Source organism: Mus pahari, chromosome 14, assembly GCF_900095145.1.
Source record: "Mus pahari chromosome 14, PAHARI_EIJ_v1.1, whole genome shotgun sequence".
Taxonomy (NCBI): domain Eukaryota; kingdom Metazoa; phylum Chordata; class Mammalia; order Rodentia; family Muridae; genus Mus; species Mus pahari.
The window spans coordinates 52,723,783-52,738,675 of NC_034603.1; the positions used below are offsets into that span (position 1 = coordinate 52,723,783).

Consider the following 14,893-nt stretch of genomic DNA (forward strand, 5'->3'; position numbering starts at 1 on the left):
CAGGGTTTCTCTGTATAGCCCTGGCTGTCCTGGAACTCACTCTGTAGACCAGGCTGGCCTCGAACTCAGAAATCCACCTGCCTCTGCCTCCCGAGTAAAATTTTTAAGAAAATGAAATAAAAATAACAAAAGCAAGAGACTAAAACTCAGAGAAAAAGAAACTACAATTTCCCATTAAGCAGACTGCTAAAATCTAAAATCATATACTACTTACTAATTTATTCTAGTCATTTTCAACCAACATCTTAAGATTTAAATTTTGTATGCATTATCTTCTCTCCTGGTTAGATAGTAACTATAAGAAGAGCAAGGCCCAGATTTAATTCACACAGCTAATATGCATGATAGCAAACAGTAAAATCATGAAAGGATGAATATGAACAGAGACAAACTCCAAACCTGGTTACTTTTTCCTTTTTTTGGCCTTTTGGCTTTTTGAGATAGGATCTTTCTGTATAACAGCCCTGGCTGTCCTGGAACTCCCTTTGTAGAGCAGGATGGCCTCAAACTCAGAGACACCTGCCTGCCTCTCCTTCCCAAATGCTGGGATTAAAGGCATGTGCTATCACTCCTGGTGAATGATCATTTTAAAAGTTTCTGTCTCCCTCCCAAGCAATTAAAGTAAAATTTAGGAAGCATGAAGGTATTTTATTCTCAAAGTTATCATACTAAAATATAATTCTGGGACTGTCCCCTTTGGGGCATAATGAAACAGCAACTGGCATCAGACTTGTCCTGGCTAGAAACTATTTATACAACTATATAAATCAAGCAGTCACAGAAACTGGAGAACAAGTAACGCAGGACTTTGATCCTGAGATCAAGAAGCTACTATCAGGTGAGCATGTCTACTGTCTTGCTTTTGCCTGTGCCTAAATCTTCAAGGAGGCAAAAGGTAAGGAGTCTCAATTCAGAAATACCAATGGAGGTCACTGCAGGGAGGTTGAAGTAGCTGAAAAGTTGGAGGAGAAAGTGATAGAAAAAAGTTATGCATAGAATTCCAGAAACCTGTACAACTGCATGTTGTTTTGGCAGCTAATTTGCGCTGAAGCTTGCCTAGGAACTCAAAGAAAAACTTCCAGAGTTGTAGGCAGCTGGGGAGGTACCACACAGCATCCACAATGTCTAGCATTGGGTAAAAAAACATGAAAGAGGGCCAGCAGATGGCTCAGCAGGTAAAGGAGCTTACCACCAAGTCTGACAACCTCAATGTGATCTGGGGATTCACAATCCACATAGTGGAAAGAGAGGAAGGAATTCCCACAAGCTTTCCTTTGACCTCCACACATACCGCGCACACGCACAGTATATCCAGAATTAGCTGGACAGTGGTGGTGTACATCTTTGATTTCAGCATTTGGGAGGTAGAGACAGGTGGATATCTGAGTTTGAGATCAGCCTCAGTCAATGTATGAGTTCCAGGACAGACTGGTCTACAAAGTAAGTTCCAGGATAGCCAGGGCTATACAGAGAAACTGTCTTGAGAAAGAACAACAATACCCCTCCCTCTCCCTTCCCCAAATGCAAAAGCAAAAATAGAATTAAAGAAATATACTGAGGTAAGAAATGGCAACTATAAAACATGAACCAACTGTAACTAACAAAGATGAAAAATAACATTTAAAATTAAAATATACCCATTATAAGACAGCAGATTAGGGACTAGACAAAGGTAGAGATGAGAAAACATGAGCACTGGATCACAGAAACTATTCTAAGAAAGAACAAAGAGAAAACAGGTAACTCATCAGAACTAAAGTGACTATAAGATAATATCAAACATAGATACAACTATGAAGCAACCAAAACAAACAGGAAGAAAATATTAGAAATATTTATAGTTGAAAATTTTCTTTGGAGACAGAAACTTGGTATGGAGCAATCTGGCCTCAAACTCACAATAATCCTGCCTCAGTCTCTTAAGCGTTTGGGGATTTTTGTTTGTTTGTTTTGCTTTTTTGTTTTTGTTTTTTGAGACAGGATTTCACTATGTAGCCCAGGATGGACTGGAACTCATTACTGAGACAAGCCATCTCTCCAGCCCAAAATTTTTCAAAATTTGGTGAGAACTTATCTCCCACACCTAACCATACTAATTCAAGATATAATCAAATTACTGGTAATGAAACAATTTCATGAGTGCCTTAGAGATGTGACATGCCTAGCAGATGTGAGGCCCTGAGCTAGAGCCCTAGCACAGAAAGAGGGAGGAAGGGAAGAAGGTCAAGAATGTTCAAGACCAGGCCGTGGGTGGCATACACTGTCAATCCCAATACTCAGGAAGCAGTTCAAGGCTCTTCTCTGAGTTCCTGGAGAGCTAGGGCTACACAGAGAAAACTCTTGTTGGGTAGAGGAATGGGGAAAAGTAACAAAATCAAGATAAATATTACAACTTAGCAAAGAAAATAAGATAAATTATCTTGTGATAAAAAGGGGCAAAAAGTAAAAAGGCAAAGCAGTAAAAATAACAACAAAACTATTAAAATCATTCTTAAAAATTACAGGAAATATGAGGGCTTTGTGAGGCAACACAGTATTTAACAATAACAGAGGGGCTGGAGAGATGGCTCATCGATTAAGAGCACTGAGTGCTCTTCCAGAGGTCCTGAGTTCAAATCCCAGCAACCACATGGTGGCTCCCAACCAGCTGTAGTGAGATCTGATGCCCTCTTCTGGTGTGTCCGAAGACAGCTACAGTGTACTTATAATAAATCTAAAAATAAATAAATAAAAGAACTGTACAAAAAGGAATGCCAAATACATTTTTCAAATAGAAGAGAGACACAGTTAGAATCAACATCTATAGAAAAGAACATAGAACAAACAAATAAGAAACAACAGGAAGCTTTTAGGCTCTTAGTGCCACAGATATCCTATCAACAACCTTATGACTATTTGCCAAAATGTTTGAGGGGCTGGACAGATGGCTCTGAGGTAAAGAGTACTGGCTGTTCTTCCAGAGGAAGAGTCATTTCTTCAGTGGTGCAGCCATAGATAAGTTACCCTTGCTCCACCTTCCACTTACTCTCAACGATTGGGCAAAAAGCAGACAAAAAAGTAGGCAGGAGATGGGCTAGAGGTTAACAGTGCTAGTTGCTCTTCCAGAGGTTCTAAGTTAAATTCTCAGCAACCACATGGTAGCTCACAACCAACTATAATGGGATCTGATGCCCTCTTCTGGCTTGCAGATAGACATACGTGCAGGAAGAATGCTGTATATATAATAAATAATAAATCTTTTTTTAAAAAGTAGGCAGGAGAGTTGTTAAGAAAGGTTCAAATGGGAGAGGGAGGGTGTGAGTCACAGGACTTGGGAAGGAGTGGCAAAATGATTAAAATAATATAAATATATGAAACTACCAGATAATTTTAAATAATTGTGTGTGTTTGGGTGTGTGGCATATGCATGTGTGTGTAGCTGTGCATGTAGGTGCCTATGTCTATGTATGGATATGTGGAGGCCAGAGGTGGAGGTCAAGTGTCTTTCTCTGTTGCTCTCCATCTTATTTTGTGAGACAAACTTTTTGTTAAGTCTTCTGGCGAGCCTGGGTAATAAATGATAAGTGGGAACTCACTTGTCTCTACCTTCTCCTACTAACACACCAGAGTTACAGATCTGTATCACAGCAGCTGTCTGTGCAGTGGGCACCAGGGATCCACCTCAGGTCTCCACATGTGTCCAGAAAGTACTTTACCAAATGAGTAATCTCATTAGCCTCCTCTATCTTGTGTTTTGAGACATGGTCTCTCAATGAACTTGGAACTTTTTAATTTAGCAAGATTAACTAGACAGTGAGCTCTAGGGAATCTTCCTGACTCTGCCTCGCCAATACTAGGATTACAGACGTTCACTACCATAGGTGGTAGGTATCTGAATTCATGATTATGCAGCAAGAACTTTACCAACTGAGTCCCTAGGTTTTTTATCTTTAATTTTATTGTTATTATTGATAGGTATACATGGGGGTAGAAGGTGTGCACTTGAGGACACAGGACAACTTTATGAAGCCAGTTCTCTCCTTCTATCTTGATGAGAATTTCAGGAATCAAGCTGGGCCATCTAACTTGTGCAGAGGTAGTTTAAGGAAATAGCAAATACATTCCACATTATGACCTCTTAGGGAAACAATACTGTAAAAGTAATTGGAAAGGAAACTAGTTTTTAAAACACAAAACTTCTTCTTAAGAATATTGCTTCCTATCTGGGCATAGTGCTATATACCATTAATCCTAGCAAAGGTATGTGGATCTTTTAGTTTGAGGCCAGCCTGGTCTACAGAGTGAATTCCACACCAGCCCGGGCTACACAGAGAAACCCTGTGTCAGAACTACAACAATAACAAGACAGTATTTTTCCATTTGCCATGGCAGTAGGGAATGAGCTATTTGGAAGGAGGAAGGAGAGAAGTGAGGAGAGATGGGAGGGAGGTGTAAAGGTGAAAGATAAGGACCTGGCAGAGCAGGAGGCGCCATCATGGGTGTTGGCATTTGCCACAACAAGGACTGAAAGTTTCGTCGCAAGGAGCTCAAGAGCCAGGACTTCTACCAGCGGCTGCTGGTCAAGCTGTACAGGTGTTTGGCCAGACGGACCAATGCCACCTTCAATCGGGTTGTGCTGAAGAGGTTGTTTATGAGCCAAACCAACTGGCCACCTCTGTCCCTGTCCTGGATGATCCAAAAGATGAAGCTTCCTTGTGGGGAAGTGCAGATTCTGAAAGTACCCAAGCTGAAGGTGTGTGCACTGCGGGTGAGCAGCAGGGCCCCACGTCGAATCCAAGGCTGGGGTAAGATCCTCACCTTTGACCAGCTGGCCCAGGAGACTCCCAAGGGCCGAGGCACTGTGCCCCTGTCTGGTCCTCTGAAGGGCCGAGAGGTGTACCGACATTTTGGCAAGGCCCCAGAAACCCCACACAGCTATACCAAACCCTATGTCCATTCCAAGGGTTGGGAAGTTTGAGCGTGCCAGAGGCCGAAGGGCCAGCCAAGGCTCCAAAAACTAACCCTGGATCTTACTGTTAATAAAAAAAGCTTTGGATGTTGATGGTCCAAAAAAAAAAAAAAAAAAGTGAGATAAAAATATGAATATGCTGCAATGAAGCATATATTACTTTGCATGCTAATTTTAAAAATTCATAAAGAAAACTATTCTAAGTCATGAACACAACAAAAAATAACCTAAAATTTTAGCAAGCAAAAGAGTTGGAACCTGGTATCTAAATGAGATGTCACTTCTCCCCTCTATTTGTAAATAATATGTCTGGTTATTCTATGATTAGGTATGATGATTATAAAAAAAGAAACTGTCTTCTTTTCTTTAGAGAAGCACTAGCTAAAGTACCAAGCCTTCTCCCAAGCTTTCTTTCAAGTAATGAATTAGCAATATAAAATATCTGACCCTGAAAGAAATGATGACAATAGAAGCTATATTCACATTTCTATGTATCTCATTATTGAACATACAATAGGTGTCTAATACAGAAGTTTAAATAGATGGGGTTGGAGAGATAGCTCAGCAGTTAACACTGGCTGTTATTCTAAAGGACTTGGGTTTGATTCCCAGCACCTACATGATGGCTCACATCTGTAACTCCAGTCTTAGGGGCTCTAATGCCCATATCTGGACACCAGGCATACATTAGTTTTACACACACACACACACACACACACACACACACAAACACTAATACATGTTAAAAATAAATCCATCAAATGAAAAAAATTCAACACAGAAAAATTACATTAACTGATTTTAACTTTGTAAATTTTTTATTAACTCTGTAAAAATACATTCCCCCCTTTGTTTTTTTTGTTTTTGTTTTTTGAGACAGGGTTTCTCTGTGTAGCCCTGGCTGTTCTGGAACTCACTCTGTAGACCAGGCAGGCCTCGAACTCAGAAATCCGCCTGCCTCTGCCTCCCAAGTGCTGGGATTAAAGGCAAGCGCCACCACGCCCATCCATTTCCCCCTTTGTAATAAAAATGTGGTGTGTGTGTGTGTGTGTGTGTGTGAGAGAGAGAGAGAGAGAGAGAGAGAGAGAGAGAGAGAGAGAGAGAGAGAGAGAGAGAGAGACTAAGAGGGGGGAGGGACAGAAGGAGGGAGGAAAGGAGGGGGAGGGGGAAAATATATTTAGAAGGAAAGAGATGGGAATAGTACTGGTCACCTTCTAGAAACACGCTTTATTGCTAGCACACATACACTGTTCATTTTCTGAATAGAGACTACAAATTCCTCAAATATAAGAACTGGCAACTGAACTTCTGGAAAAGATTCAATAAGTAGCAACAGGGCTGGAGAGATGGCTTAGCAGCTAAGAACACCAAGGGAACCTCAGTTCAATTCACAGCACCCATACCAAAGCCCCTAACTGTAACTCCAGTCCAGAGAGTCCAACACCCTCACACAGACATCCATGCAGGAAAACACCAATACACATTAAAAAAAGATCATGTTTTTAAAAAAGAAAGTTAGAGACAACAAATTCAATACTTCTTTTATTTCTACGTGGTAAATAAATGTATAACAAAACTCACACTCCAATGGCTCAACATGAATGCATCTACATCCAGCTGTAAATACAATTCTTTCTGTGAATACCACAGCACACCATATTCCCAACATTCTAAACTATTTGGCCTGACTTTGGGCCATTCTAATTAAGTCTCACCTCACAGAAGGCTCCAACTCTACAAGAGCTCTTTAATGCCAGAACAGATACTTATGGAAAAGGCCAGGCTCACTATTCAAGTATTTTCATATAATAACACAGTCCTCTAACATTTCTGAGGAGACAACCTGCTCTCAGGAGCAGTGGCCCTCTGAGATTTATGTAGGATAGCTACAAGCCTTACTTGTCAGTACAAGTAAGGGATAGTGAATACAGACAAGTAAGAGATAGTGAATGAGATACAGGTTTAATAGGCAGTCTATGGTCTTAATGTTACTGGAACACCCTTCCCCTATTAAAAGAAGTCTCTAATATGAGATATGACAAGGGAATAGAACATGCAGATTTTATAGTGAGACAAATGCTAACAAGAACAATATTTTTTTGATATAAAAATATTTAAAATAGCCGGGCAGTGGTGGCACATGCCTTTAATCCCAGCACTTGGGAGGCAGAGGCAGGCAGACTTCTGAGTTCGAGGCCAGCCTGGTCTACAAAGTAAGTTCCAGGACAGCCAGGGCTACACAAAGAAACCCTTTCTCAAAAATCAAAAAAAAAAAAAAAAAAAAAAAAAAAAAAAAATCAAAATAAATGATACTGACCAAAAATTCACACAAACTATGGCAATTATTTTAGAACCCACAATTCAAAAGAAATCAATGACTAAACAGGCTTATTCGTTCTTAAAACATATTGTATGGAAACCTGAAACTCTCTTTATTAATTTATTTAAAAACATATTTCAAAAAAAGATGTTGTAGGCACATATTTTCTTCCAAAATTCCCTTATAAAAACATGGGAAATACTAGGAAAAACAATACTTTATAGTATTTTTTAATAGACCAGAAAGAGGGAAGGAGTCTTGAACGCACTGGCATGTGGCAGGGGGTGGGGGTGGGGGTGGCAGAAACTGAAAAGCTTTTGTAAGGCAAAGAATGTAGTCAATAGAACAAATTGACAACCTACAGATTGGGGGAAAAAAATCTTCACTAACCCCATATCCGATAGAGGGATAATATCCAAAATATAAAGAAATCAAAAAGTTAACCTCCAAAAAACCAAATAGCCCAATCAAAAACTGAGGTATAGAGCTAAACCGAAAATTCGTAACAGGAATCTCGAATAGCTGAGAAGCACTTAAAAGAAATGTCCTTAATGATCAGAGAAATGCAACTCAAAACAACCCTGAGAGATTCCACCTTACACCAATCAGAATGGCTAAGATCAAAAACTCTGGTTGACAGCACATGTTGGCAAGCATGTGGAGGAAGAGAAATACTATTCCTTTGCTGGTGGGATTGCAAACTGGTACAACTACTCTGGAAATCAATCTGGAGGTTCCTCAGAAAATTGGAATTAGATCGACCTGAAGACCCCAGCTATACCGCTCTTGGGCATATACCCAAAATATGCCCCACCATGCTACAGGAGCACTTGCTCCATGATGTTCATAGTGGCCTTGTCTGTGATAGAAGCTGGAAACAAACCAGATGCCCCACAATGGAACAATGGCTAAATTATTTAAGAATGAGGGCATTGTTGGGCAGTGGTGGCACACACCTTTAATCCCAGCACTTGAGAGGCAAAGGCAGGCGGATTTCTGAGTTCGAGGCCAGCCTTAACTGAGTTCCAGGACATTCTGGGCTATACAGAGAAACCCTGTCTCGAAACAAACAAACAAACAGAATGAGGGCATTAAGAGTTTTGCAGGCAAATGGATGGAACTAGAAAAGATCATCCTGATTTGAGGTAACTCAGACCCAAAAGGACATTCATAGTATGTACTCACTAATAAGTGGACATTAGCCAAAAAAGTACAGAATACCTAGGATACAATCCACAGAACTCAAGAAGGTGAACAAGCTGAAGGGCCCAAGTGAGGATGTCTCAATCCTACTAGAGAGGAAGAAGAAAGCAGTCACAGGGGTCAGAGGGAGGGAGGAAACTGGGTGGGAGAAGGGAGGGGAAAATGGGAACATGACCAGGTATTGGGGGGGGGGGGGCAGGAGAGAAGTCCTGAGGGCCAGCAGAATGGAAACATGCAACCTCAGGGGGGGGGGTGGCAGGTGGGGGGACCCTCTAGAAAGTATCAGAGACCTGGGAGGTGAGAGACTCTCGGGACTCAAAGGGAGGGACCCTAGATCGAATACCCAACAGTGGGGAGAGGGAACTTATAGAGTCCACCTCCAGTAATAAGACAGGGCATCAAGTGGAGGGATGGGGTTGCCAACCCACAGTCTAAAAACTCTGACCCAGAATTGTCTCTGTCTAAAAAGAATTGCAGGGACAAAAATGGAGAAGAGACTGAGGGAAAAGCAGTCCAGTAACAGGTCCAACTTGGGATCCATCTCAAGGGAGGACCCAAGGCCTGACACTATTACTGATGCTATGGTGAGCTTACAGACAGGAGCCTAGCATGGCTGCCCTCCGAGAGGCCCAACAGCAGCTACTGAGACAGATGCAGATACTTACACCCAACCATTGGACTGAANTCGGGGACCCCTGTGGCTGAATTAGGGAAAGGCTGGAAGAAGCTGAGGAAGAGGGCAACCCCACAGAAAGACCAGCAGTCTCAACTAACCCTGTGCTCTCTCAAACACTGAGCCACCAACCAGGCAGCATAAATGAGCTGTCCCAAGGCCTCTGACATATATACAGCAGAGGACTGCCTGGTCTGGCCTCAGCTGGAGAAGATGTGCCTAATCTTCAAGAGACTTCTGGCCCCAAGAGTGGGGAGGGGGGGGGGGGGGGGGGGGAGAGGGGAAGATCCTCTTGGAGATGGGGGAGGAGGAATGAATGAAGAACTGTGGGAGGGCAGACCTGGTAACAATTAGACTGAATAACAATAACAACAACAACAACAACAACAATAATACCACCTTGGAAAGGGGACAGAGAGAGATAGTTCAGTGGTTAAGAGTGCTTACTATTCTTACAGAGGACCCCAGGTTGAGTGTCCAGCACCCATGTGGTGGCTTGTAAACATCTCTAACTCTGGTTCCAGGGAACCCAATGCCTCTTCTGACCTTTGCAGGCTTCTGTACATATGTGGTACACATACACACATTCATCCATACACCCAAAATAAAATTAAAAATTTAAAAAAGCTCAAAGAAGAAAAAAACCTTCTAAGCAAAAAAAACAACAACAAAAAATAAAAAATAAATTAAAAAAACTAATAAAAAAAAGATGAAGCAAAAAACAAAAAAACAAAAACAACAACAACAAAAAAACCCTGATAGGACAGACACCTAAGTTGATGAAATGCTTGCTTTGCAGTCATGAGGACCAGAGTTCAAAATCCTGAAACCATATTTTAAAAAAGCCAGGCAGCTGGGCTATGGTGGTGCATACTTTTAATCTCAGCACTCAGGAGGGAGAGGCAGGCCAGGCTGGTCTACAGAGTAAGTTCCAGAACAAACAGGGCTACACAGAGAAACCCTGTCTTGAAAAACCAAAAGCACAAACAACGACAACCAGAAACAGAGAAGGAATGCTTTGGATTTCTGATGGCAGGGAGAAGGATGAGTTCTTCCTCTACCAGGAGTCCCTTCAACCAGTGGAACTCCTAGATACTATAGTTCTCTCTTGTTTCAGTTTATAAATCATGGTAATCTGCAGCAAACAGCTCAGGAAAGTAATACAACTTTATTAAGGATAATTAGTAAAGGGCTATACTTTCCATACTCCAGCATCTCATTGATTATTTACTGGAAGAAAAAAGCAGTGACAAAACCCCTTTCATCTTTTTAAGCATATTGTTATTATTAGGCAAATTATTAAAGGTGAATGGAAACAATATAATCTCATTACTTACAATGTGTGACTCCAGCCAGAGTTTGGTAGAAAGTAGGAGTGTCACTGTCATCAGTGAGGGTTACATATACACCCCCAGACAACAGCCAGCGAGAGAAGGTAAAAGCATCTTTGTTTAAAAGAAGCCAATTTCTGAATTTTTCATAGTTTACCTTTTCACCCTAAAATTGAAACAAAAAAAGATTTTTAGTATAATTTTAGGGTCAAGTACTTAGAGCCTGAACATCTACGACCTAAAACTAAGGGCTACTAAAATAACATCACAAAAACGCACATACTTAGAAAGCAAACTGTTATTTGAAAAACAAAACAGCTGCATTTCAGTTAAAATCTATGCATAAAATCTATGTGCTAACTTTAAATTATTATCAATTTGTTAAAGCAGTCAACTGCTAATTATAAATTACATTTTATTTGTTACAATATATCTGCAATCTGAAGGCTATCTTTATATTTGTTTCAATTTTTAGTAAACCTAGTGCTTGAGGACTGACTCAATAATTATGAATACAGGCTGCTCTTGCACAGGACTCTGGGTCAGTGCCAAGCACCTACACAGTGGCTCGTAATATTCTTAACTCCAATTTCAGAGGATCCAAAACCTTTTAGCTTTTCAGGAACCAGGGAACACATGTGGAGCACATATATGCACGTAGGCAAAGAGGCATACACATAAAATAAAAATAAGTCATAAAATTTTGTTTCTCTTATTCTTTTTTGTTTTTCGTTTTTTTATTTTGTTTTCTTTGTTTTTCTTATTCTTAAGAAAAGTTCTTAATTAGTTCAAATTTTCACTTATCCCTTATTGTGAATACTCTGTAACCTAAATTAGTATATTTTAACTAAAGTTACCTAAATTAAATTTCATTTGCAATTAAAAAGTTATTCAGAAGTCTTGCCTAGAGTAGATAATAAGGATCCCATACATCAATTAGAGTTCAAAAACAAACAATTTGGACAGGCTTGGTGGCACAGGCAGGAGGATCTCTGTGAGTTCTATGCCAGCCTGGTCTACACAGCAGGGACAGGTCTTTGGACAGCCAGAGATACACAAGACTCAGTCTCAACAACCCCCACTAAAGAAACAAATTCATTTCTATTTTTTGCTTTCCTTTTAAGAAATGAAATATGATCATCTTTACCTCCCTATCTCACCCCTCTAACTTCCTCTAAATCCCCTCCTCATATACTCTTCTCAACTTCCTATCTTTTACAGTATTTGTTTTACTAAATCTTTAGAGAAGAAAACTATCTAGGCTGAAAAAAAGTGTTGGCATTGCTCTCTAATCAAGTCCTCTGCTTGGACAATAGCTCCTAAGTTTAATAAAGACTGGATATTTCTCTGAGAAAAAGAAAAAAAAAAAACTCATTGGAAATGTAACAAAGACTGACATTCAGGGGTCTAACAAGTCCAACCCTAACAGAAATGTTAAAAGACATAAAACAATGTCTACATTGTTCAGTAGGATTCTACTAAGTACAATCATATGCTTATTTAGCCTACTAGTTTGAGAACACTTAGCATCAATGCAATGCAAACTATGGAGTCAATACTGACAGCCTTGTCTCATATTTGAGACAGGGACCCAAGAGGACACTATAAACATGTTGTAGATTAAGGATTCTATCATATTCTTACTCTATCCACATTTGTTTAAAAATAAAGAAGTATTAAGTCCACAGATTTATACACGTTTACACAGTTAACTCTTAAGATATTGGGATAAGTCTAAATAGTACTGGCATCATTTATTACAATAAGCTTTTTAAAAAGACAGTTATGATTTTATTAATTCTATACTTGGCTTTCCCCATTTTTCCCTGACATACACCTTAAAATTCTTGAGCTCTATAAAATGTCTGTGTGAAAACTCACAGCCACTAAGTAACTTCACTAATGTTGATTACAGTATTAGTAACTGATAGTAACAATTAATTTTAAGCTCCTCTGCCAAACACTGGAGAAGAAAGGAGGCTGAAGGCTACATTCACCACCAATGGTCATGTAATCAATCACGGCTATATAATGAAACATTTGTAAACACTCAAAAAGGATGTGTAGCTGGCCTTTGGCAACCTTGTAGGTTCTTTTGTCCACCCTGTATTTTATCCCCCTCTCACTTTGCCCATTTTACACTACCTCTCCCCATCACTAGATAGAAGAGAAAGAAGGACAGAAAGGAAAGGAAAGAGATCCCAGAGTAAAGTCAGGGATTGGAAAGGGGGCAGCGCTATTATTAGACTACTTTCTGATGATTAGGGTGTTGAGCTCCTTGGGGCAAGTTTGACCTTTGCTGCCAGGATATCTGATTTCTTTTTCTTGTTTCTTTTTTATGATGACTATTAACAAACAGCAACCAACAATAACCAACAACCCACCATGCCTCTTAGGGCCTAATCCCTGAAAAATCCCCAGAATTCCAAACATCACATAACCACAGAAACTATCCGCAGGGAGCAAACCACACCTCTACTAGATTGTGGAACAAATCATAGTCAGCTGCTGTGGACGGTGTAAAGCAGCCCCACAGCACCATATATGAGATAAAATGAAAACATATTCCCATAACATTTCTGTATTTTTCAAAGAAATCACAACTCCAATATTGTCATTATAAGGGTGCTTGAGAGATGACTCAGCACCTACCTCTCATTCTATTTTGTTTCCTTATAGCACTAATCCCTACCTAATACAAATGCTATTACCAATACTTTTAAGGAACAGGTAGCCAAACTTATAGTTCCCTTCAGCAAAACAGGAATGTCTAAATAAGCCTTATTTAAATATGAAACATTTTATTTTCTCTGAAAAAAGAACAGAATATTAATGCACTTGCTATTTTTGTGAAAAATCCATTACTTTGATTTGCAAAGACTTTTTTCTGACCATTAACTTTTGTTACCAGAAAGAAACAATGTATAACCCAATTTATGCTAAAACACTATTACAGCAAATTCAAGTAAGTATATCAGAGCCAAAAATATAGGAAGTCTATCCTTTAGCACCTAACACATGGAAACACTAGATAGATCTAATGTGGCATTACACCTATTATCTCTGCAGGGGCCTGAGTCTGCAATGGTATCAGTGTACCTGTGTGGGAGAGTGTAGCATTATAAGTATAAACAATTAATAGTCTTTATGGTTGAACTGAGGTTTCTCTCTTTTTTTTTCTAAGTTTTATTGTTATTAAATTATGCACACATATGAGTATGTGCATATGAGGGCAGATGCCTCAAAGAGTACAATTACCAGGTTGACTGCACCTGTGAAGTTGTGAACCACTTCAACTGGGTGCTGAAAATCAAACTAAGGTCCTCTGGAAGAGTAACATGAACTCTTAGCCACTGAGCCATCTCTTTGGTCCTAAAATCAAGAACTTTCTAATTCACAAACACAGGCGTAATAGTAAGCAGGAACTCTTTAATTTCACTTTATCTGACAGATTCTCCGAATTATCTTAAAAAGCAATACTCAACTGACTTCTCCCCATCAATACCCAGTTCCCTTATTCTAGTTTATTTTCCTATAGGGCTATTAGATAATACAAGTATTCTTTGTTGAACACATCACATAAAGACTTGAAACATTAATCATTAAATAAAAAATACCAATAAACACTCTGTATATAAGCATCCATATAGCCACACTTATCACAAAGTGTTAACACTTCATCAGCACAAAGAAATGAAATATAAATCTTTAAGTGCACCTCTGAGAAACACTTCCTGAGTGTATCTGGGACTTTACCATCCACCACATGAAGCAGTCTCTCCATTTCTTCCCGTACAACATAGCTCCCGGATTCACTTGAAAAAAGACTAAAAATATCTGAGAAAGAGAAAAATAAATTAATCTTAACATCAAGTACAGTTCAGTTAAAGAGAAGAGAAAGGCACAATTCATTGCACTTCATGAGTGCACTTTGATATTGCTGTCGTCATCTTCACTTACCTTTTCTTCCTCCTGAGATGGTCTTTTGCTCTGCAGTCTTGGTTGGGCTAGAACTATGTAACCCAATCTGGTCTTAAAATTCACAAAACTCATGCCTCAGTTTCCTGAGAGCTGTGATTACAAGTGTGTGTACCATGCCTGTCTGTTTAATTTATCTTCAAAATAATTGTGTGGTATTTTTCATATATGAGGTTAATACCAAGTATTAGCAAAGAACAGGAGAAATGTGATCTGGATCTCTCTCTCCACCCCCCTTCCCTCCCCTCACCCTTTTTAATTTTTTCAAGACAAGATTTCTCTGTGTAGCCCTGGCTGTCTTGGAACTCACTCCTTAGAGCAGGCTGGCTTCTAGCCTCCATCTCAAGAGATCTCCCCGCCTTTGCCTCCAGATTGCTGGGATAAAAGGGTTGCACCACCAGCCCCTGGCCAGGATCTCTTACAAAATGTGATGAGTATAT

General features: G+C 39.7%; 1 protein-coding gene and 1 pseudogene across 1 annotated transcript in view; one reads left to right on the plus strand and one right to left on the minus strand.

Annotated features, from left to right (window-relative positions):
* Usp32 (ubiquitin specific peptidase 32) overlaps positions 1–14,893 on the minus strand; it is a 137,988-nt gene that overhangs the window by 72,438 nt on the left and 50,657 nt on the right. Inside the window, exons 4-5 of the mRNA XM_021212704.2 lie at positions 14,194–14,312; positions 10,482–10,641 (exon numbers count right to left, since the gene is read on the minus strand). Of these exons, the coding sequence (XP_021068363.1) occupies positions 10,482–10,641; positions 14,194–14,312 (279 nt within the window). The remainder of the gene's footprint in view (positions 1–10,481; positions 10,642–14,193; positions 14,313–14,893) is intronic.
* LOC110331221 lies at positions 4,475–5,000 on the plus strand (annotated as a pseudogene).